Source organism: Ambystoma mexicanum, chromosome 1q, assembly GCF_040938575.1.
Source record: "Ambystoma mexicanum isolate Mex_15411 chromosome 1q, UKY_AmexF1_1, whole genome shotgun sequence".
Classification (NCBI taxonomy): domain Eukaryota; kingdom Metazoa; phylum Chordata; class Amphibia; order Caudata; family Ambystomatidae; genus Ambystoma; species Ambystoma mexicanum.
The window spans coordinates 268,129,748-268,153,211 of NC_090922.1; the positions used below are offsets into that span (position 1 = coordinate 268,129,748).

A 23,464-nucleotide genomic window follows, 5' to 3' on the forward strand; every position below is an offset into this window, starting at 1 on the left:
ATGACCAGCCGGCATGGAGTGGGTTCACAACTCAACTTTTAAATTTGGCAAAAGTAGAGCACATACCGCTGATCCTGCCGTTATTCAGTGCAAAAGTGTTATGGCTTCTTTCTTCTAAAAACCCCATTACCTCCTATGAGGGTAGCCCAGTGTGGGTGGCTTTCCATGTTAACGAAACCTATCTGTTGATTATGGGCTGGTGGCTCCTGTGTAGGCCATCCACTGACTCTCTGACCCTGGTTTATTTAACTCTTTATTGTGTATAAGAAGAAGTGATGTCAATTCCTGTGATGCCATCTGGGTCTATGGTCATATGACAAAAGTTCCTAAGATGCCATCAGTGGGTCAATGTGCATGCAGTGTCACATCTGCTCCTGATGTCATTTTGGTGAATGTACACTCTTCCCCACCCCGCGGCGCCAACAATACATTTGTGAAGTTGGCATCCATGGTCACCATAAGGCGTCCACAGAAGGCACTGGATAGGGCAAACAACAATTATAATGTGCATTTTCCACTCCAATAGCACCAGGGCCTCTTCTCCTGCAGACAGATTTATTTTATTTAACATTTTAGGTTTTGTGTTTTTCACATTATGTAATACATGTCACAACTACATTGGGCCCGATTCACAGAGCGTTTTCCTATGGGATTGTTCCATTATAAAACGCTTCTGTGAATCAGGCCTATTGTGTTTTTCCTACATCTCTCAACGCAGAATAATCTAATGCCTTTTGGGGCTTGTTCGGCACATTTTATGCATGCAAAAATAGAAAATAAAAATGAATAGAACACTGCGTCAAGCTTTAAGACATTGGCATATGTTCACGCCACTTAATAGACCCGCTGACAGTGGTGAAGAATGAATATATTTGTTGCTAAAATGTATTAGTGCTACTTGATAGATACTTGATAGATCCTTCGTTATGTGCCCTAGGCTGCGTACCACCTGCCTGCATCATTGTATATATTGTATGTAAATATGTGCTCTGTAAAGCGCTTTGGATTAAGGCGCTATATAAATAACACATCATTATCAATGCAGTTGCAGCACACATTCCAGTGAGAATTTGTTCAAACATGCGTATGTTTGGGTTGCAAGATTCACAACAGGCTCGCTGCTTTCTTCAGCACATATTCTGCTCGCTATAGTGCTGATGTACATGTTTATCAAGAGTTTTCCTCTAGAGTGAATGCCTCACTCCAGGGGAGATAAGCCAAAATACACTTAGTATTTCTATAATTGGATTAATATGGGTCCTCATAAATGTGTTGAGATGTGGGGAAATGATTCGCTGGGCAGATGGTGATGAGCGTTTTACAGGATCATTGTAATCACAATTTTAGCCAGTGTGCAAAATGTCAGAGGCTGCAGGGTCATGGTTTTGAAAGCCATCGCTGGCTGGGCTTATCGAATAACATAACATCATTGTATTTTTAATTGGAAAGCATTACATTTTCATGACGTTTTTTCAGGCCTGCTGGACCGAAATGAAGTCTAAATAAATGGGAAAATAAGCCCACTGCATACTTAATACTCAGAACGACGTGTCTGCACTCAAAGGTTATGTTAAGTAAAAGTTCACATATAGAGGTATTTTCTCACCTTTTCTGCATTTCTGGTTTTAGTAAAATATAAAACAAAGACAACTAGGCTTGAAATCCACCACAGCTCATTTTGAAAAATGTGTTACTGATCCAAGCATGCATAACGCCATCGGCATTCATAGCCGGCTGCACACTGTATTCGCTGGGGCGAGTTGAGGGGCACGCGTGGCACGGACGGTCAGGTTTCAGAAGCGTTCCAAGGTTTCAGCAGCATTCCACCTTTGCACGTGTCATCTCGCACTTGTCATCTGCTACGATGAGCAATACAAACTGGCACGTGTTTTAAAAGGAGCTTTTACGTGAAACATCACAAGTTGTAACTGAAAAACATGCGTTTCCAGGGTTACCTTTGAACTGCTGCCGTAGGAGGTCCCACTCATAGCAGTCTGTATATTGCTGCATGTGGAAAAAAGGGAAATAAAACTGCTAGATAGTAATTAGACCAGGCATGCCAAATGAACTCCACTACCGGCTCTCGTGCCACTGCACCCGCTCAATGGTATTAACAAATTTCATTGGCTGCTAAACAGCCAATGAAATTAAGTAAGCCTTTGTTACTCTGCAGATCCAGGCCTGGCCTGTCTGCTTTAAGATTGTGGTTGTCGGCGGCTATTTCATCAGATGCAGGGATGGAACAGTGCTGAAGACCCCCGGCCTGCTAACCTGGGGAGCGTGGTTTGAGTTCCGCAACGGAAGATTACAAAAATAAAATAATGGATGTTTCTTATTGCTATAAATCCATTAATGGCCTCTAAAAAAAATACCCAGGGGGGACGGCGTCCACCCTCTGAAAATAGTGGGTGGTCGCCGTCCACCCGCGTGTACCCTCGACTTGAGCCCTCCTTATTTTCTGTGGCTGAGTAGCCTGTTGTGAATGGGTGGTGCTTGAAATTAGAGATGGAGGCAGCACATTTCAACACATTTTAGGGTATGGGGGGCTTTTAGCATATGGGCTTGTGTCTGAAACATGTGTGGAGACTTATGCAGTGGTGAATCAACTGAAAGATGGAGAGAGGGTACCTGCAAAGAGGAGTGCACGTGGACATGGTAATAGGAGGCCACAGGGAGAAATAGCAGACAGCTTGGACTAAGTGAGACAGAGCAGAAGGTATTGTATTGTAGTATTGTATTGTGTATTGTCATTTATATAGCACCTTTTCCCATTTGAATGGCCTCAACGCTCTTTGTGGTAGGAAAGGGACCAAAGTCCAGGTATGGGAAAGTTCTAAGAGGAGGCTTAAGATGTGTGTGTGCATTTGGTCAAGATTAGGATTTAGGAGGGCTGGCTAGGCTCCAGTAAGCAACCCAAGAGGTCAAGCACATGGGCAGGTGCTGAGGGAGGTCATGACAGAGCGCTATTGCAGGAGACTCGATATGTACCCTGATAGAACGAATTTGTCGTAAGTTGTCACGGTATTCTAATGTCAGAGGTGTTAAGGCAACTCTGGTGTTTCAGTGCAAGGCGGTTATGTGACCAGGTAGACCAAATTTGTCATAGTCATAGCTGCATTCTAGAGTGCATGGATGGATAGCCGTGCCTGCGGCAGATGTCCATCGAAGTGGTTCATTTATACAAACCTTAAGCTCAGGTGGAACTTATCTCTGATGTCACTGTGTCATCCAATCTTCTGTAGGGAAGAAAAAGCCAGATACCTTTGTGGACTTTTCGAGGCACTATGGACAGGCTACCCTTATGTCTACCAAGTGCAATATACTGGTTGTCCTCGAACATCTTCTAGGTGGGACAGACAGGCTACCACAGAAACTAGGCTAATGGGATTCTCTGGGCGCAATAGACAGGTTCCCATTATAGTCCTACTACATATCTTCCACGTTCTACAAACTCTAACTAAAGCAGTCTAAAAAGCCCAATATCAAGGATACCTGCCTGTAACCACTGTGCGTTACAATGGCCAATTTAAGCAGGTATAAGTGCAGTGGAGGTTTACAAACATATATCTTCGAGTGTCATGGGTGGGCTAAACATTGTAGGTGTAACTGCTCTAAGGCGACCACATGTGTTAACCTGCATCTTCTACTTGCAATGCCAGACTACCCACATATCTAGGTACAGCCCCATGGCAGGTGCAGGATGGAACATCATCGTGATTGTGTCCTAGGTCTGGCCTTCACTCATATTATGTTGGGACATGTGGGATGCAGTGCCTCTGTATTTTATTTCAGACTGTGTTGTCTCTTTTGAACCAGCTGGAGTCCTTGTGCTCAGAGGAGCCTGGATTTCTTGTGCACTAGCTTATATTTGCAGAAACATGGCCATGACCTGTGTGATATTGAATTGTTTATGTCTGCCTTCATTGCACCAATGCCCTTTGATTGCAGGCACCAGGTCTTTGGACAAACGGCGTTGGAAGATAGGTGCAGGTTATGTGTCGGCTATGCAGCTCATGCCCGGTTGAGTGACTATAGCTGTTGTGTAACCGGACATGAGGATGAGGTGGCCTACTTTTTTTCACAGCTTTTGCAATATTCAGCTGCTTGCTAGGTGCTCCAAAGCTGCTTTATACCAGAATCACTGAAATTAAGAAAAAGATATGTAGCCAGCACTCCTGCTGTTTATTTGAACTAAATGGGGATTGCTGAATTGAATATAGTATAAACTCCATAGTGGAAAATATACTCTTTGAAGGTATTATTAGGCTGTTTTCATGGCTTGTTATACATGTGTTTGATGGCTAATATTTGTGTAATGACGTAGAAGCATTTTATGGATTTTCACATAATTATGTCAGCTGTCTGCAATATATCAAAATTTGATTTAACTATGTATATATTATATTTAGGGAATAGTTAGAAAGATAGTGTTCAATCATTTTCCTTCCTAAACAAAAAGATGTTAAACAAAATGTGGATCGTAATGAAAGCCTTGTTTTAGGTTGTTTTCTGTGTGACGGTCTAAAGTTTATAAAAAGCACTGGTGTTCACTGGTACAAATCCTTTTTCTAGGACCAAATTAAATTTATCTCTTAGAACCTTGGGGACTTCTTCATTCTTAACATTTGTGAATTCCACCAGGTCCATATTATCTTTGTAGTTGTATTTTGTTTCTGCTAAAGTCCAGCCAACTAATGCTCTAACACCATCATTGAGTTGAAGGGTGCAGATGGATTTCTTTTTAAATAACGAATCCTCTGAAGTCTGGAGATAAATACACATGGGATGGAAATCCTCAATTGTTCTATCTACGAGGGTGAAAGAGTAAATGTTTCTGTATCCAGCTATATCCAAAAGATCAGTATTAATGAAGCTTTGATTGGGAACATACTGCCTCCGTCTGACTTTGCCAAAATGCCACACTCCGTTGACTTCTGTCAAGCGGAAAATGCCAGGAACCTGAGGCTGGTCTTTTCCTGATATCATCTCCACAGGTTCCCACATTTGGTAAGAGGCACCAAAGCCAGCATCAACTATGTATGGTTGTCCATCGACAACCACTTTCAACATAACGTGACTCATGTTGGGACTATAGATTTCTTGCAGTGGAAGGTAAACGTTGGCTCCAAGCATTGTGACCTCGTATCTCATTGTCTTAAGTACCCAAAACAAGAGATGATTTTGTTCGCAACACCATCCTCCACGCCTTTTATGCACAATTTTGTTGTATATTGCTTCTATGTCAAGCTCAATGGCTTCCCCACACTGGATGCTGAGGCTTTCAAATGGAACTGCCCTGATATGTTTCTGAAGGATTTCCTTTAAAGTTGGATAGTCACATGTTTCAGAGGATCGTTTGAAATGGATTCTGGAGAAATATTCTTCCAAATTCATTCTTGTTCCTGTGGGAGACATGGAATAAACAGTTGCATTACATGGAACATTCAGCCGCAAGAATATAACTTTGTGCATTTTAGTTGATATTCAGTTGTTATTAGTTATCACGATTAACAGTTTACTTCCATAAACAACATAGAGAAAATTTACATGATTAGATATACACATTTGTAGCACTGTAAACAAGATTCTTAATCATGTCTTAGTGAGATATAAAGTTGTATATTAAAGGGGCCTGATCTGTCATAAAAATATTCAAGATGCTATTGACGGCACTGGTTGCTAGAGACCAATAACCACTTCCTCCCCATAAACACATGCATTAGTCTTTCAAACCAAGTTCTTATTCCAGTTAAGGGTATGAAAGATTTTACCGCCAGACTTAAAAAAGTTGAAAAAGTAGTGGTTTAGAATCCAGGGGAACTAAATTAATATTTTCTTCACCTTGGTGAGTTGCAATGTAAAAATCCATAGACTGCCTCAATAAAAATTGGTAAACATTCTAAAATATATTTATTACTTTTTTACAAAATATAAAGTTTTTTGGAATATTTTTAAAAGATTAGATTATTTGATAAATGTTATGCATAATTTTACTTCAAAATAAGTGATTGGTCAGTAAAAAGCTGTAAAGGTTATTTGTCAGCATTTACTAACCAATCCAAACATTAGATTACCATAATGAATATGAACTAGGAATTAAAATAAAAATAGTACTGAAAATGATGTTTTTTTCTGAAATAACTATAATATTTTAATGCATTTCAAACAAAAAAAAATCCATCTTTTTCAAAAGGCTTTAAAGGTTAGCAAGGTGTTTCAAACTTAAAAGGGCAATGCCAAAAGATGTAAAGAGCCAACATAGTTCTCCCACATCAACAGAGAGAAGCAATCACCCTTTCAACTCAATATCAGACGTTTCCTTGCTAAAGAAAACTAGCCAATTTATACTCAAGCCAGGTCACAGAGTTTAATGGTGCAGATAGATTTGTTTTTTAAAAGGAAGAGTGGCCCAGGTGTTCCTTGACATGGTGGTTGGCAGGGCCACCAGTATGGGCATCCGATCCTGCTCCAATGGGAATACACATTATGAAAACCTGCAGGGCAAGGTGTGCAAAGGAGATGGCTACTGTGTCCCCAGTGAGGTGTTCACATGTTCCTCAAGAAACACAACCAACGATTCCAGGACACCAAGCACCTGCTCATGGGTGTATCTGTAGAGGGTAAAGAGATTAATATCTACAAACATAGATTCACATGTACGTTATAAAATCAAGTTAGCACCTGTGAAATAAACACACCAAAAGTAACTCTCTTCTAGTCCCTAGGCAGAGACTGTATTTCACTTTTCTATTGCATACAAACCGTAAGGTGTCATATTTTTTCATTGCAACCCCGTTACTCAATCTAATTTACATAATCCAAGACTCTAGAGAAAACTAATCTGGGGATACATACCAGTAGTTATATGTTTCATCCCATCCCCATTACTTCTATCTCATGGAGGAATCCTGGGGGCAGACATGATGAAAAGCACAACACTGGCCTGAGCTTTGCTCCACTAGTGGACATCTACAAACAGCAAAGATAACTAAATAGCCCAAGCAAGGCTGCAGACTGCCGGGGCAATTCTCTCCCTGAAAGTATCCTTAAGAACCACAAATCCAGGAACCTGTCTGCAAACTTCAATGAATCCCCAGGATGTGGTACTCCATTAGTATGATTTATTTTAATTTATTTGTGTATTCCTGTATTCTTTTGTATGTGGAAACTTGTCTTGGGTTTTGGGTGTCATTTCAGTCTATATGAGTAGGCCTGTTTAACTCATATACCCTACTCTACCATTGGGCTTTTCTGGAACCGTCTCCCAGATTGGTTCCTGTGTAGGTTAGCACCATTGAGACACTCGCTGACTGACCTCAATGTAACTTTAATCACTTTCTGGAGGGTATTCCTCTAAACCGTACATCCATTTTAGGTGACACCTCCTCAGCGTGTAATACTGAAGCCCAGGGCAGATTCAAATTGTTGTTTGACATTTGCATTTCCAGGTACTCATTTCCCCTGTGGGGAGCACTCAGAGAGCTTCCTTCTGCAGCTTGGAGCACTCAGAGTTCCCTGCTGCATCAGGGAGCCTACACCCATCTCATTCCTTTTTCCTCTGACACTGGAATGGCGCTTACGGTACTTCAACCATGGCACTGCCTGTGCGCTGTGGGACTAGCTTCACTCTGGTTACCAGGGGAACAGCTTGCCAATGAGGCTACACTGTCCTAGCTCTACATGGCTTTCCCTTTATCATGTACGAGGCACTGTGGGGTAGGCACCTGATGCGTCACGTGATCTGATCTTCTTGTGATGCATGAAGTCCTCAGGCTATGAGGAGACTGGTGTGAGGGGGCAGACCCTTGATGATACTCTGCGCATACCCAGGAAGCTGCAGTCTTCTCTCCATCTTGGCTGCATCCTCTTCAGGCACTGAGGAGTGCCACATGACTGGTCAAGGGGCATTAGTCTGTTATAAGGCCTTGGGGAAGACCTCTCAGCCCACGTCATAGCTTCCAGAGGCAGAAATCCCATAGAGGCATCCATTCTGATGCCTCTTCACTCTCCTATGGTCTCTTCAACCATCCTCTGTAGTGGTTCCTGGACAGGTCACACTGTCCTTGGTCACACAGGTGTGGCCGACCTATAGGCCTGGTTTTACAAGTAACACCCACCCCTCATTGAAGCTACTATCAACAGCCATTTAAGGGGATAGTGAATTCATACATGGTCAACAAAGTGAAACCTTGTGGCCGATTACCAATGTATTACCATATAAACACAATAGCCTAGAAACTAACAGTACACCCTAGAGAATCTTATGGATGAATACATTATACTCAAGTCACTTGATGAAGTACATGTTGTGTATTTGTGATTGAATTGAAAACAGTGCTTAGCAACACTAGGAATTACTGGGTTTTACTTGAACCTAGAATCTTGTGATGTGTGGAAGCTCATGCTCATGGACTGGAAAACATCTATCATTCTCTCAGCCAGTGTGAAGCTGTTGATCTTTTTGCATTGTGTTCTACCAAGCAGATGAAGATTAGAGGAACCCTTATAAGGAATAAAGCCTTAGGGTGGAGGGGTATGCTTATCTTTTTCAAAACCAACCATTGCCACTTGAGGATCAGACTCGCCAATAGGGGGAATGAAATTGAGAGATTTTGCATGGGTAGAGTCTGTCTCTGCCATTGAAAGATGTTGTTGAATGCCACAATCAGTCTTTTTCTCCTCATGCATTTCAGCACTCACCCCTGCAATACTTTCCCTTAGACTCCTTGCTTCCTTCCCTGGACCCCAGACTGCCTCCCCAAACACCCCTGCTGCCTCCTTAGGCTGTTGAGCTGCCACCTGACCTGTCTCCCTTACTGCTGCAGCCTATATTTCCCCTTATTCCTAACCTCCACTACCACTTCCTGTATCCCAACGTTGATGGCCACTCAGGCAGTCTGCATGAAGCCCAGCAGCTGGTGGTAGAGGTCCTCGCCAGTGCCTCCAAGTAGTAGGAACAGTCTTTGTGTCATCTGCCAGATCCCAGAAAGCTGTAGGATGGGGGCAGCTGATGTTGGCACATTTGGCTGGATTGGGGCACGAGGTGCTGCCAGCACATTATGCAGTCTCATGTTAGGTCTATGGTAGGCCATTTGTCTGCAAGGAAGTCATGTCGAACATAGGTGTTCCGCAGTGCAGGAGGAGAGGGACACTGGGCAAAATGTCCTGAAGAGAGGTAACACTTGAGAACTGGGTGACTTCTAGCCCTTTAAGATGAGTAGCAATACCCTTGAGATGGATGGGGATGCAGACTTTATTCATACATCAATAATCGAAAATACTCAAGTAGTTGGCAAAAAGCATAACTGTTTTAATATCAATTATCTAAAACAGGGAGTACAACGGACATCAACGGATGTCTGAGCGCAAATTTTCTCAATGCATCTTAGAAAAAAGCCTTCTTTTATAGCAAAAAATCAGCATAGGTGACGGCAACTTACGTATTTACTAACGTCATGCTATGTGGCAAACTACAAAACCTAGTGAAGCAAGTGATAGGGTCGAAGGGAATATCCAAATATATGTTCTATACTAGTATGGGACAGTGAAAGAAAGTAACTGGTTTCAGGTCTCTATGAACGTCACTAAATACACAACGTTTCATTGGCTACACAAACTATAGGACCCCCGATTACGTGGTCCCCTACAGTTGGTTGGCACTCTAACCTCCGTCAGTACTTTTCCACCTACGATAGCAGCATGCAGGCTGGGCTCCCAGGCACTGGTGAGCTCATCTTGACCATAGCTTTGAACCAATTAGCATATGCATCTATCATCACCTCAGTGGTCGGCTGCCAATTAAGACTTTGAACTTGTGTTTGGGAGTGTTCTTAGCTCTGGAGAATTTGGGGAGTGAACGCACGCTCTGCCCTCATGCGTAGGTGTGACCATCTTGTTCATCCAACTTCATCCTTCCACGTGACTTCAGACCACAAAATCGAGCCTCTCGTGTATTAAAAATACTATTTTCTAATAGACCTTTGACATCTTCCTTGTTTGGTTCATGCCTTCTGAACCAGAGTTTTGTTCTTTCACATGATTTGTATCGAATGTCTGCTCACTCCAGCCTGATAAGAACGTGGCTTCTTGGCTTGGCTTCATGGCTCATCCAACCTCGCCTTTCTTAGATTCACTTGGTAATTAATTTGTTTTCTTACTGCGACATACTGGAAAAAGAGGCCTTCCTTTTCTAGCCCAGCTCTGCCTATAGTTTGTAGTGGAAACATCCAATCTTTACTCACTTATGCATATTTGTAAATGTTGGCGCATGCCGCAATCTATTCACTACAAAGCTAGCCTCAAGAAAACTTTGCCTGCTTGCGTTTCTCTGCATCTGTACACGTGTAAACTGGCTTGATATCTTCATCAGTTCTGTGGCATAAGCTTCTTCACCTTGGTCCCAAGATGTCACTTATCCTTGATACTATTTTGATGCCTTATAGAATATCTGCATTCTCTTGTCTCTTCATCTCTTCAATGTACGTCAGCTCGACTCTGTATGAAGTCACCATTTGTCTTGGCCATCCACTTGCTCTGCTTCTTCCGGGATTTAATTCAAATGGCATCATACTTTCTCGTACGCAAGTATGGTTTTCTCAATGGGAACCTTGCTTCGAGGATTCTCTGTGGTATCGGTATTCTTAGTGGTATCGCACATGTCTCACACTCTGGGTGGTGGTACTTGGCTCCTTCTCTACTCTTGTTAGGCAAGATTGTATGTAGTAACCCTGTGGGAGACTACACCAGCCTTGTCCTCTTGGCAATAGGTAACCCAACCTTTGGTATAAGTCTGTACTACACAAGTTGGTAGAGTGACTGAGCAGCCAGGCTTATCTCAATGTGAGCTGTAGGGTTGTAACATAGAGGTTCACAGTGACAGGTATTAAAATAACACATATACTCAAGTTTTCTCTCATCTTAATTATTATTTATTAATGTAACAGTCAGTTTTTAAAATAAGCCTTCTTCAGAAGGGAGCAATTGGCAACAATAAAATACACTTAAATAATACACTCCTTCAGTTCCTTTTAGTAAGTAGATACCCTTTTGTCATGGCACACAGACACATCCTACACAGTCAGATGACTTCAATAGTTAGGACACTGTGGACATTAATATATCACTTTTCACACTTAAAAGGTAGTACTGAAGTTCTGGCAACAGGGAAAGGTTAGGGAAGGAAACAATGGTAAACAAGTTTCTCAATCAGGTAAGCACCTTTGAACCCCCTCCCCCCAATACAATGCAAATTAACGCTTTCCCAGCTTTACAAGTAATGTATTACTTTTTGGAGGGATAGTTAAAGCACAAAGTCAGAGGTTAGAATAGTCTGCAGGGAGCCAGGACAGCCAATGTTACTTGAATAAAGTCTAGGGGAGCTGAGGCACTTCTTGACGGTGAGTAAAAAGTCTTGCACAATGTTATAGAAAGTCGTGTTGAAAAAGAAATCACTATTGGGCCACAAGCTGGGAGGCTTGTGGAGGCAAGGATGCAAGCAACTCTGCAAAGGGCAGCCAATGCAAGTCTCAACTGAGAGCAAGCAAGCTGCACAGCTAGGAGGTAGGTACCCTTTAGTTTACAGTAACTTAGGTCTGAAGAAATGCTTCCAGCTGGCTTCTGTTCATGTTGTAGGTCCTGCAGATCCTGTGTTCCTGGGCCTCAGTCGTGGAGACAAGAGGGAGGACGTCTGGAGACTCCTGCACTACGATTCAAAGGTTGGCAGCAGCAATTGGCAAAGTTCAGATCAGCTGCACTTCGTGGTTTCAGCTACTCTGCAATAGCACCACCGTGGTTCTTGGACACCTTGTTGACTTTCCTTGCTTCTGGGGTCCAGCACTCTGTTGAAGTGGCTCAGGCTTGGTCAGTCCTGCTTCAAGGGAGTCTGAAGATCTTCCTGGAGCTTGGGTCCTGCTTAAAAAGGATGCACTCGATTTCTGGTGTTCCTGTCCCCTCGCACTCGGTTCCTGCAGCAGCAATGGAAGTACAGCCAGCAGAGAAAGGGGTTCCAGTCCAGTTCGTCTTGGGGTCGATTGGTCCCACCAACCCAAGGTGAGAAGTCGTCCTTTGCAGGGCATCTCTAGTTGAGGCGAATTCAGAGCTTCAGCACTGCAGCAGGGCTTCACCGGGCAAAACAATGATCCAGGAGTTGCAGCAAGCTTCTCTTCCAAGTTCTTCTTTGGATTCCTTCGTCTAGTGGTCAACTCTGCCTTCCTTGCAAAAGACCTTGCCTTTTATGCAGGTTTCTCTCATTCATTTGCAGCCTAGCTGTCACACAGAGACAGCCTCCAAGGACAGCCAGCCGGCCAATCACCTTTGGGTGCATTCCTGTAACCAAGGAGACTAATCACATTGAGTTTCGCGATCCTCCCTTGCTTCCTGCCCTGCCAGACAAGCTGGAGCCAGAGGAGGGTTTCACCGGTGAATCCCGCCAAAGACAAAATGAACAAAGGGACCAAACTTTGTTTGGCGTGCAGAGTAAATCTCAAAAAGGACCTTTCCAACAAGAAATGGTGAAAAAAGAAGACTGGGGCCATTTTGACAAAAGGAGCACCCATGGGTGCAATACTGCAGCTGCGGACGCAGCCTGCGGTAAAAACACACAATGGTAGGAAAAAGTAAACCGCTACCACCAGCCATTAATTGTAGAAAGGGTAACATAAAAATGTTACATGAGAAGATAGACAAAGGGGATACGAAGCAACCCCTCCAGCACCCTATTGTAAAATAGTGTGTGCTGGATCTATACAGTTACAAATGCAAGTAAAGTCAATTTCACTTCACTGCTCTTGGAAACAGTAGTTATCCAAGAGAAGGTATTTGAAACCTTAGTAGAAATCCAAAGGACTTCTCTGTGACACTGCACTGAGGGTGCTGTGCATCACCATGTAAAAATATCATGCCTATGGAGTTTGTCAGACTCCAAAACCAAAAGAAACACAGTTCAAATCACAGAAAAATACCTGAGAGAGTGAGAAAAACGTCTTACGCTCTCCATGATAAAAATGAAAATGCCTAAAGTCCAGCAAAAGAGCTGGGGGTCTCTAAGGTAGAAGGGAATTAGCACATTTCTGAACAGTGGACCCGAGGGATGCTTGTGAGCCTCAGCAGCCACTCTCCTAGGACTTGTTTGGGGGACATGTGAGCCTACCATCTGAAAAGACTGATGATTGTTCAGTGTTATTTAGAAGACCTATGTTACCTGCTGGTATCGATTGAGCTGAGATGAATCATCATCTCTTTCTGGTCGTGTATTTTTACTGGTTTGAGAGAAAACTGCGACGAACGAGGCATTCTACAATCAGAGTGGTTGAGAAGATTTGGCTACATAGATGAAATTGAAGACTTTTGATGTTTGTTGAACCTTTTGGAGATATTTTTAAACTACTCAATCTCGTTTATGAGATGGTTACAAGATTGGGCCACAAGATTGGTTCACAAAGATGAAGTTGAACAATTTTGACACGTGTCATGCCTTCTGGAGATATTTTTAAATTGTATCTATCTCTTTCATGAGATCTTGCATTTGTATCCATGAGACCCAAAGCAAATGTGTTTTATTTCCCCCTGAAGAAATTCCTTTAATTTGCTCATTAAGATTGTAGGAATGAAACATGTTGGTTATAATGTTTTGTGAAAAGTAGTTATATATTGTGGGATTAATTACCTACTTGAAGTGATAATCACTGATTCTTTTTGATGTAATATTGAATGGGTCACTGATTTAACTCTGTGGGGGTCATTCCGAGGTTGGAGGTAAGGAATTACCGGCACCGGTAAGGGTGGCGATGCTGGTAATCCCTTACCGCTGTATTCCGAGGTCCCTTTGTGGGTCCTTCCTTACCTCCTGCTTTTAGCAGGAGTAAAGTACGGGACCCGCAAATGTACTTCGGAGGTAATTACGGTACCGTAATTTACGGTGCCGTAATTACCTCCTTCCCCATTCCCACTGCGCCGTATGGGGCAGAAATGGGAATGGGGAAGGGCAAAAGGTGAATGGGGAATTACCGGTCCCTCCAAACCTGGAATGGACCGGTAATTACTCCATTCACCATGCCGGATTTGGGATGGTTTCGGAGGCAACCATGGAGCTAATTACTCCATGGTTAGCTCCAAACCCGGAATGAGGCCACTTAAGGCAAGAGGAGTTTCTGATTGTTGAATGCTTATCAAGCATCTGTAGTTGCAGTTGCACCAGTCACGTTTTGTTTTTGTATGTATTTTAATACTTTAACTTTTGTATACTTGCTTAATAAAGATAGCTGACTAATAATGCAAAGATACACCTGAAGGCTTCGTTTGTTTCATAATAGACATGTGATCCTTCCATCAGTGGGTGCTGCTGCTGCACCTCCCCAACCTCACACTTCAACTGTGCAACCCCTCCTCCTGCACCACTCTCCGCAGGCTCCTCCTGGGTATTCTGTCCTGGAGTGATTGGGCCTGGGCCTAGGCCATTGGCTCACTGGAACCAGAGGTTGCAGGAAATGAGAAAGGGCTGCATCAATCAATGATGTATTATTGGGTGTGTTTGGAGGGTGTAAATAGGGGACTGGTGATAGGGGGATTGTATATGAAGGAGGACATTGTGGAGCTAGTACTGGTTTGTCACAGGGATGTGTAGAAGGTGATGAGAACTTGTACAGTCTTAAAGGTAGGAATGAAATGCGGTTTGTAATGGAGGATTACAAAATGGACGATGTAATGGTTGCATTGTCTCAGTTAATTGCTGCAGGACTCGGGGGGGGGGCATGACAAAGGGTGGTAATGAGGAAGCTGGGCAATAAGAAGACTTATCACGACAGACATAGTTGTATAATTTTTTTAACTTGTTATCAATTGATAATTATACCCCAAACATCTACAGTGCTGCCAGCCAAATCCCTGCCACTTCTAAGCGCTGTAGACTCAGATTCTGTTAACAGGATTTGTAGGGGCAGATGAGTGTGTATAGACACTGGTGGGCTGGTATTAGCAGATAGTCTAAGTCACAGTGAATTCAATATACGACTCTGGGTTGGATTTAATGACATCCACATCGACTGGATAGAATTGCTCAAAATCACACTGAAAAGAACTAAAAGTAATCATGCCTCGTTGAGTTTCAGCAGGTCCCTCTGAATATTAAGCAAGGTCCTGGAATTGTCTGACACACCTCACAGGCATCTAGATTAATTATCTAACGTGCACATTCCGCTAACACACATCACTACCACAGAGAATATGTTGACATGTGGATCATGGTGCCAGTCTAATTGGGTAAGATCTGTACACAACGGAGAAACCACCACACAAGCTGATACCTTAGGACATATGACATGCATATGTTACATTGAATGCTTATTGGACACTTACGCTCTATTGTGTAGCAGTGTTTGGCACATAAGACCTCCAGCTTCCTCTGAGACGAAATGCTGTTACCTAGAAAGACGGCCATGACCCCAGTAAGCCAGGCGTCCCATATGCAGGCCCAGCAGAGATATTGTCAGACCAAATGTGAGCCATCCACTTGAGAAGGAAGGAGTACACAGTGCATGGCTTTTGAATGGGGGTGCCATGAGCACATGAGCAAGTCCACACGGCGGCTCTGAGCCATCAGGCTATTGCTACTTATGCATATTGCATGATGAATGTGACTGGCACCTGACAGTACTCCTCCCTACTTAGGATAAGTAATTTGGGTATACTCCCCCACAAATACCAACACTAGAGTTAATAGGGTTTACCAGAAGTCAATGGGCAGCAAGCTGTTACTTATAGCCTATGATATAACCCATTATCCAACCTGCCAAGGCACAGAAAATGTGTCTCCCTGACATGATCTACATATGTGCTCACTGTTTCCAGGGTACATGCAAGGCAACCTGCACCCTGACAGAGGTCTTGGCGGGCACATCCCTAGCGTGGTAGTGTGCATGTCCTCTGCAAAAAGAAGGTGGGTGGCAATTCCATTATGTGTACATAAACAATCGACAAAGTCCGCAGAGTTTACCATAAGACTGCTCACACCCAACAAAGCAATACCCCCTGCACCAGTGTCTGCAACATGGGGCACTGGATGTGGATGCACATTCAGATTACGAGAGGAATGCAACATGACATAGTAAACAGACTAGCACTTACCAAGCACAGACAGGGGCCTCTTCAACTCTTCCACCCTCTGGTATTTCTCTTGGCTTAATTTTCTGGTGTAACGGTACCTCCAGAACACTGATGTGGGCCCTCACACAGCCTTGCGTGATTTCTGGTTCCCCAGTGTAAGACTATGTATGCCTTCGGTCCAGTAACGCACTTGAGGGACTACTATGATGGTCATCCTTATAAAACATGAAACACAGAATAGAATCCTCAGAATTAAAGTCTACCTCACATGCAATAAACATCAATAACTATTGCCCATGACTTGTGGAAGGCCAGCACACACATCCAGTTTGATGCAGCCAATTCCATTGCTCTCAGCAAGTACATAACCTCTTGCATAACCAAAGCATACCAATGTCACTACCACGATTTATGAGAAGGCATGTTCACCAATGCAATGCATCTATATCAGTCAGACTAAAACAGCTAGAGGTGACTGTGGAACCTAGGACACAGCTGACAAAGTGACGGTCACTAGCATCAATGTCAAAAGTATAGATATGAAATCAATAGGTCTAGGATATTCCAAATACAAATGCACAGTATTGAAATCATCCCTTGGTAGTGAAATGATCACCCAGAGCAATCTTAATAGTGTAGACAATCCAAACAGTTTTGGCGCTTGCAGTTCATTGTGTTTTACGTTTAGAGACAAGAACGAGGAAAATACTTACATTCCCAGCAATCAGGGGTGCAATGAAACCTACATTTAAGTGGGGGAGGGGCAACTGGTGATGGGAGGGGCCGATTTAGAAAATGGGCGTGGCACACATGGAGGCACCACCCTCTACGTTCCACCCAAAGGGTTGTCTAGCATGGTGCCCAAGTATCAAATGGTAGCAGCCCAGCATTACACATAGGCACACACACAATTACACATTCACTCAATCATTTAAACATCCCATTTACCATACACTCGCTCATTTACATGCACACCCATCCCCCCACACATCATCCTCTCATCCACATACACTCACACATACATTACATCCAGATTCCTTACACACATGCATACATACATACACAATGAGCTAATATGCACTGCTAGTTTCAGAAAAAGCTTTCCTCGTTCCTCTGCCTAACCAAAAACAATTGTGCACCCCAGCCCCTTCCCCTCAGATGTGAACGAACATATGTTCGCACACATCCGTGGGGAGGGGGCTGATGTGTCCATTTGATTTTTGTTAGGCAGAGAGGTGAGGGAAGCCTTTCTTGAAACTAGCAGCTTTAAAGTTTTGCTGCGTTGGTGCAAATACATTTTTCAGCACAAACACAGTAAACCATGAAAGTCGCTGGTTTCAGGAAAGGCTTCTTTCCCCTCTCTGACTAACAGAAAAGTATGGCGTGCAACGCCATCCAGCTAATCGGGCTTCAGCCCCGCTCCTCAGGTCACATTTGGGGAGGGGGGCTGAAGCCCGATTAGCTTAATGGCGTTGCACGCCTGCCAGCAAATAAAGCTTATTTGGTTAAATGTTGCACACCCATAACACTGCTCAAAGTCATAGTAGATTTGCCTGTGTTCACTTCAGTGTATGGACATATTTTCACCGTTTCTATTACTAAGGTTACGTGCCAGCAAACACTCACTTATAGATATGACACTTTTCGTGTATAAGCATGATATTGGGCCTCTGTGAGGGTGAGAGGGAGCAGGTGTGTGCATGTTAGGCATGGGTGAGCTAGTAGTGTGTGTGTGTGTGGCGTGACCAGATGTGGGCAAGGATGAGGTTGGTAAGGTAATAGAGGGTTTAGGTAGCTAGTCTGAGTGGGGTAGAGAGAGAGTTAAACTGGGAGGGTGGGTGGTAATGGGCACGGCTGTGGGTAGAGTGTTGAGGTAGGGAGGGTGAGGGATAGAGAGGGGTGGGGTAGAAAATGGTTACAGGGGTTGGGGTATGATGGATGAGATCGGGTAGGGAGAGCTGGGGTAGTGTGTGTGACTGGTGGTTGGGCAGGGGGTACAGTAGAGAGGAATAAGGTAGGGAGGAATCCAGATGGTGGGTTGGGGTGTAGAGTGGTGGGTAAGGTAAGCGAGCGGAGGATGGATAGGTTTGGGGTAGGGTGAAAGGCGTAGAGAGGCATTGGGATGGTGCCTTTGAGAGAGGGTTGTTGTAGGGAGGGCTGGTGAGGGGCAGATGGGGACATCCTGATGTGGTTGAGTGGGGGCATAGAGGGGTGAGGTTGATAAGTTAGGTGTGAGTTTGTGTAGAGAGGGATGAGGTTGGGTGGGTGCTGTAGGGTGAGGTTGAGTTGATGGCTTGTGGTATAGAAGAGTGTGATTTGAGGGGTGAGATTGTTTAGTGCATGTATTAGATAGGTATGAGGGTTGGTGCGACAAAGGCAGGTGAGTGAGAGGCAGGGTGGTGCGAGCCTGGGTGAGTGGTAGAAATGCATGAGGTGGAGTGGATTCTGTTGGTTAAGAAGGGGTGATTTTTTATTTAGAGGAGTGAGGTTTGGTGAGTTTAGAGAAGTGAGGGGTAAAGTTGAGTGTCATTTTGGTTGGCAACCGCAGAATGGTTAATTGTTTCAACCTTTTGAGGACAGCCCCTTGTCTAGAGCTAGGCAATTCTATCAGAATTTACCAGCAACGTACACACTGGTAGAATTTCACAGCTGCCCATGCAATCTTTCTTTTATTTTTTAACAACTGCTGTGTCACTTTGATTAGCTACTTCGAGGCCGTCATTAAAGACAGGCCCGAGATCTTCAAGGCCTTCATGTGGCACACTTTTGCAAGGCTTCGACCTTGGCACCATTATGTGTATTGGTATTTGGAAAAAACTACACTGCCAGATTTTGTTTAAGTTACTCTTTCATTTCCCCTTTTGCTTCTCTGCATGGAGTAACTCCTTAGGTGCAGAGCTGGCCCCTCTACAATTAGAGATGTCATATAGTCCTACTTCCATGCAATGTGCTTTTAGCACATGGAAGAAATCTTAGTGAGAAAGCAGCGGACACCTTTTAAAACTCACAAAACCACAGTATATTTGGTCTCCACCTTTATTAGAAAATGTCCTCCCATCTGTAGGTCAACCAATGGGCTCCTACTTGCAGAGTGCGTTCACCCCTATTAACTAAGGAATATTCACAGATGGTACAGTCCGAATGAACAAGGTGGTGGACATTGCACACTGCTTGAGCGTTTACATTGGAATACACGGGTGGACACGATGGTAGCGAAATATAAAGCATGCCTAAATCTGCTATGGGCGGTGTCGGGGCGTGAGTGGGGGATGTCAAAAGAGCAAGAGACTGCTGTATATTGGAATGGTTAGTAGTGTGTTGGAGTACAGGGTTCAACTGCAGCCTAGCTACAGAAAGACTCAGCCTGGTTCACTGGATAGAGGCCAGACAAGGGCATTGAGAATTGTGACAGGCACAGTAAGTTTGTCACCTACTGAATCCATGCAGGTTTTGGCAGGGGTGTTGCCTTTGCCTCGAAGGGTGGAATTGTGTGTTACATATTGGTTGAAGTGCCACTCCTTTAGTGAGTGGCACCAGTATCAAAGTGCCTGGAGGTTAACTGGATGCATGTGTAAAAAGGTGAAGGCTGCGAGAGAAGAGGGAGGACTTTTGGGTTTCATGCTGATAGGTTAGTGATGCATCTGGGGGTGGAGGCGCTACGGATTGTGGACAATGTCGACTGAGTGCCGTTTCCCCTATGGATGTTGCACAAACCCAAGGTCTGTTTAGAATTGACGAAGTTAGTGGTGAAAAAGAAGGGCGATAGAGGGGAAATCAAAAAATTGGGACTTGGGTATGTGGGGGGTAAAGATAGATCCAGGGACCCCAACATGCACAAAGTAGGCACGGCCTACTATTTTAACGCCTTAAGTGCAAAGGACGAGCTATCTCGTCCATAGCAATATGTTTGCAATGCCAAGGACGAGATGGCTCATCCTTTTTGGCACTTCTCTTTATGCGATTGCTGCAAAGCAGCGATCGCACAAATCTGAAATATAACCCCGGGGCTATGTGAGTAGGACGTTCCTCCTCACGGCCCGGGGGTTGGATTTCCATTCAGCGACACTGAATGTAAATTTGACCGCACTAGCCAGAAGGCGAGTTCCTCCTTCGATCTCTGGCATTTCTCTGCCATTTTGATTGAGGGAGATGTCGTTGGAAAGGTGAGACTCTCCCCTTTCCAACAACACCTTCCTTGAAGCATTGCTGGGTGCTGATCGCTAAATCCGCGTCCAGCAATGTCACTAGACCACCAAGGATCTGTTTTTAAAGTGGAAGGGGCCCTCTCCCCCCGGCCCCTAAAGCATGGGGCAGAACATTTTGCCCACCATGGGGGCAGATGGGCACACTAATGTGCCCATCTGCCCCTAGGGAAATGGCAAAAAAAGAAAACATATGAAGCTGTTGTTTTGTGGGGGTGGGGATCACTAGACCACCAGGGATTTGTTAGGAATGGAAAGGGGGTGGGCCTCTCCCCCCAGCCCAAATGGATGGGGGCATCTCATGTAGCCTTCCCTGGGGGCAGATTGCTAGGCTACATGAGATGCCCCCATTCTTTTGGGATGGGGGAGAGGGCCACCAGGGAACTTTACAATGGAAAGGGGGTGGCCCTTACCCCCTCTCAACCGCCTGGGGGAAGATGGGCACAGTAATGTGCCCATCTGCCCCTAGGGCAGGGGCAAAACAAAATAATAATAAAAGAAAATGCACTTTTTTGGTGGGGTTGTTGTGGGGTTGGGGGGCACACTAGACCAATGGAAAGGGGGGTGGACCCCCCACCCAAATGTAAGGGGGCTGTGCGATGTATTAACCCACTTAGGCTCTGCCCTGCGGCATCCATGTGTCCTGGTAGTACCAGAATCTTCAAAATGGCTGCAAAACCCCTATACACGCCAAAACCTATGGAATTTGCGCTCTACAAAGTACAGAAAGATGGCTGCCAAATCTGCCAAATCTACCATGCATTTTTGTCAGTGGTGGAACAGAGACCGCACTCCTGAAACATGTCACTCGGCTGCCCGACAAGTAAAAATGGAGACTGCATGAAAAGCAGTGCGTGCTGAAAGAAATCCGAAACCTTGCATTTTAAATCTTTTCTTGGTTGCTAAAAATACAAAATGCTGGTCCAAAACACCCACAAACATCCAATCTTCTTGCTGAGTGTCACATTTTACTGAATTCCTGAATTCAAGAAATCCTTGTCAAATTGCAATATCCTGGAAAGCTGAATTCGTCATCAAAACACCCACAGCACAAGTTTGCCTGCCTTTGAAATCTGTCAAAATCTGGGCGCAGTACCCTCAGCCGCCTGAATGACTGTTTCAAAAGCCTGCATTAAAACTGTAAACTTGTACCAGTAAGATCTAATGTCTGAAATCTGAGTGACCTGCTATCAAGAGTAACCTAGGTTGTAACTATTTAAAGTTAATGGTTTAGAGTCTGGAATCAGTGTGCTAGCTGCTTGCTTGAAAATAGCAAGTTTATTTTAAACAAAGAAAAATGTAACAAAATGACATTTAAATTAAGCCTGACTCCAAGCCAAAACCACAACTTCGCCCACAGGGCCAGGCACCTCCCTTTTGCTCTCTAGACCAGGAACTCATATTCATGTGATGATTAAGAGGGGCAGAGCACTTGGGCTGCTCTGGGAAGAGCACAATGCACTTCCTTGCAGGCAAGGAGATGCTAATCAGAAAGGATCGTAAATGGCCTCTGCCAGAAGGAAGGGGGCAGAGATTGCTTCTGAGCTGCAAGAAGGAGTAGGAGGCGGGGACAGACAACTTTTGTTGATTCACAATGGACAAAAAGCATATTTCTAAAAAGACTGATAATGTACTGTGTACAATTGTAAAAAATATGCAAACCCCGGACTTCTGAACCTAATTTTTGGCTGCACATTTTAAGAGGAGCCAGAACTATGTGCTATGTTCCGGGAAGTAACTGTAGAAATTGTAGTTTTATACCAAACGTAATTATGTCGAAAGCATGAAACTTCACACGCTTATGCCCAGATACAATGCGCACAGTTGTACACATTTTTTGGACAAACTAGATATTGTGTTCCGGCCCAAAAGGGCAGATTTCTGTCAAAAGCCAACACAAGATCCTACAATGACGGGGCTTGGAAGAGCATTTGCTTCACAAAATATGTGATCTAGATATGGTATTGTTATAAAGTTTGCAAAATTATAAATATGTATTATACTAAAAGTAGATTTCATGTTCAAAAGCCAAGGGGTGGATTCTCTGACTCATAAACCCACATCATCATGATGACACCCTGTTTTCTCCTCCAATCAAGGGAGAGGGGACATTCTAGCCTATAGCCAGCCTAGGAGGCACGCTTCGGATAATCCAGCATACGCACCCCTTTACCAAATGCATAAATAGAGAAAGCTGAGGACTTAGAAGACACACAGATCCACCCACTATCCTGATCCTGGCGAAGCACCCTGAAGGAGATCCATCCATATCCCTTGCTCCAGACTCCAGAAACTTGGCAAAACAGAAAGGCCCACTCTATAGCTGAACCATTCTCAGCTAGGCCTTAAACTTCTAGAACCAGAATCCCACCACCAAAGGGGAACATCAAAGAAAACAGCCGGGCTGTGCTGTAACTGCTTGCCTGCCAAATAATTATCTGCAGAACCAGGGCAGATTAAACCCAATCCTGTGCCGTGCTGTGCCGATCCTGTCCAGTCCTGTCGTGCGGTGACCAGAGCGCCTTGCTGATTGCAGACCCTATCCAGTCCGGTGTGCCCAGCAAGATACCTGTGCAGAAATCTTGACTGACCAGAATTCCTGACGGTTCTGTTCAAAAATATATATAGAGTATCCATAGTATAGGACTGTCAATAGCCTATGTACTGTCCATAGTAGTCCCTATCTCAAACCCATCCTCTCTTGTATTTAGAACCTGATATTGTTAGAAATATTTTTGAATTGCCTGAACTCTTTATGTTATCCCTACTACCTTCTTTGCGCTGACATATTTCATCTGAGGAAGGCAAGCTCCTCGGCAGACAAAAACTTGATCCAGAGGGGTCCAGATCTATTGGCTGTGCTCCCGTGTTGTATTTGCTTCTTCATAGCATAGTCATTCCTAGTGTAAAGAAATCCAGTTCGTCTTTTGAAAGCGCATCCCTGTTTTCTCATTTTGGTGCATATTTAAAAAAAAATGACCTCCACGAAACGTCCATAACTTCTTCAGATTTAATGCTAGAAACAATATGTAAACGTCTGCTTGTAGCTAACATCCACAGCTTTCCATAGAACTGAAATCCGCATCTCCAATCCTTATAATTCTCCTGTGATCGCGATTACCACGCAAAGAAAAGTTTGCAGCAAATTTTCGTTTTGGCAAAAT

At 44.0% G+C, this 23,464-nt stretch overlaps 1 protein-coding gene across 1 annotated transcript in view; it reads right to left on the reverse strand.

Moving 5' to 3' along the window:
* Positions 1-538: 538 nt before the first annotated feature.
* LOC138527412 (arylamine N-acetyltransferase, pineal gland isozyme NAT-10-like) overlaps positions 539-23,464 on the reverse strand; it is a 117,539-nt gene continuing 94,613 nt past the window's right edge. Inside the window, exons 2-3 of the mRNA XM_069638525.1 lie at positions 16,120-16,313; positions 539-5,402 (exon numbers count right to left, since the gene is read on the reverse strand). Of these exons, the coding sequence (XP_069494626.1) occupies positions 4,522-5,394 (873 nt within the window). The 5' untranslated portion in view covers positions 5,395-5,402; positions 16,120-16,313 and the 3' untranslated portion in view covers positions 539-4,521. The remainder of the gene's footprint in view (positions 5,403-16,119; positions 16,314-23,464) is intronic.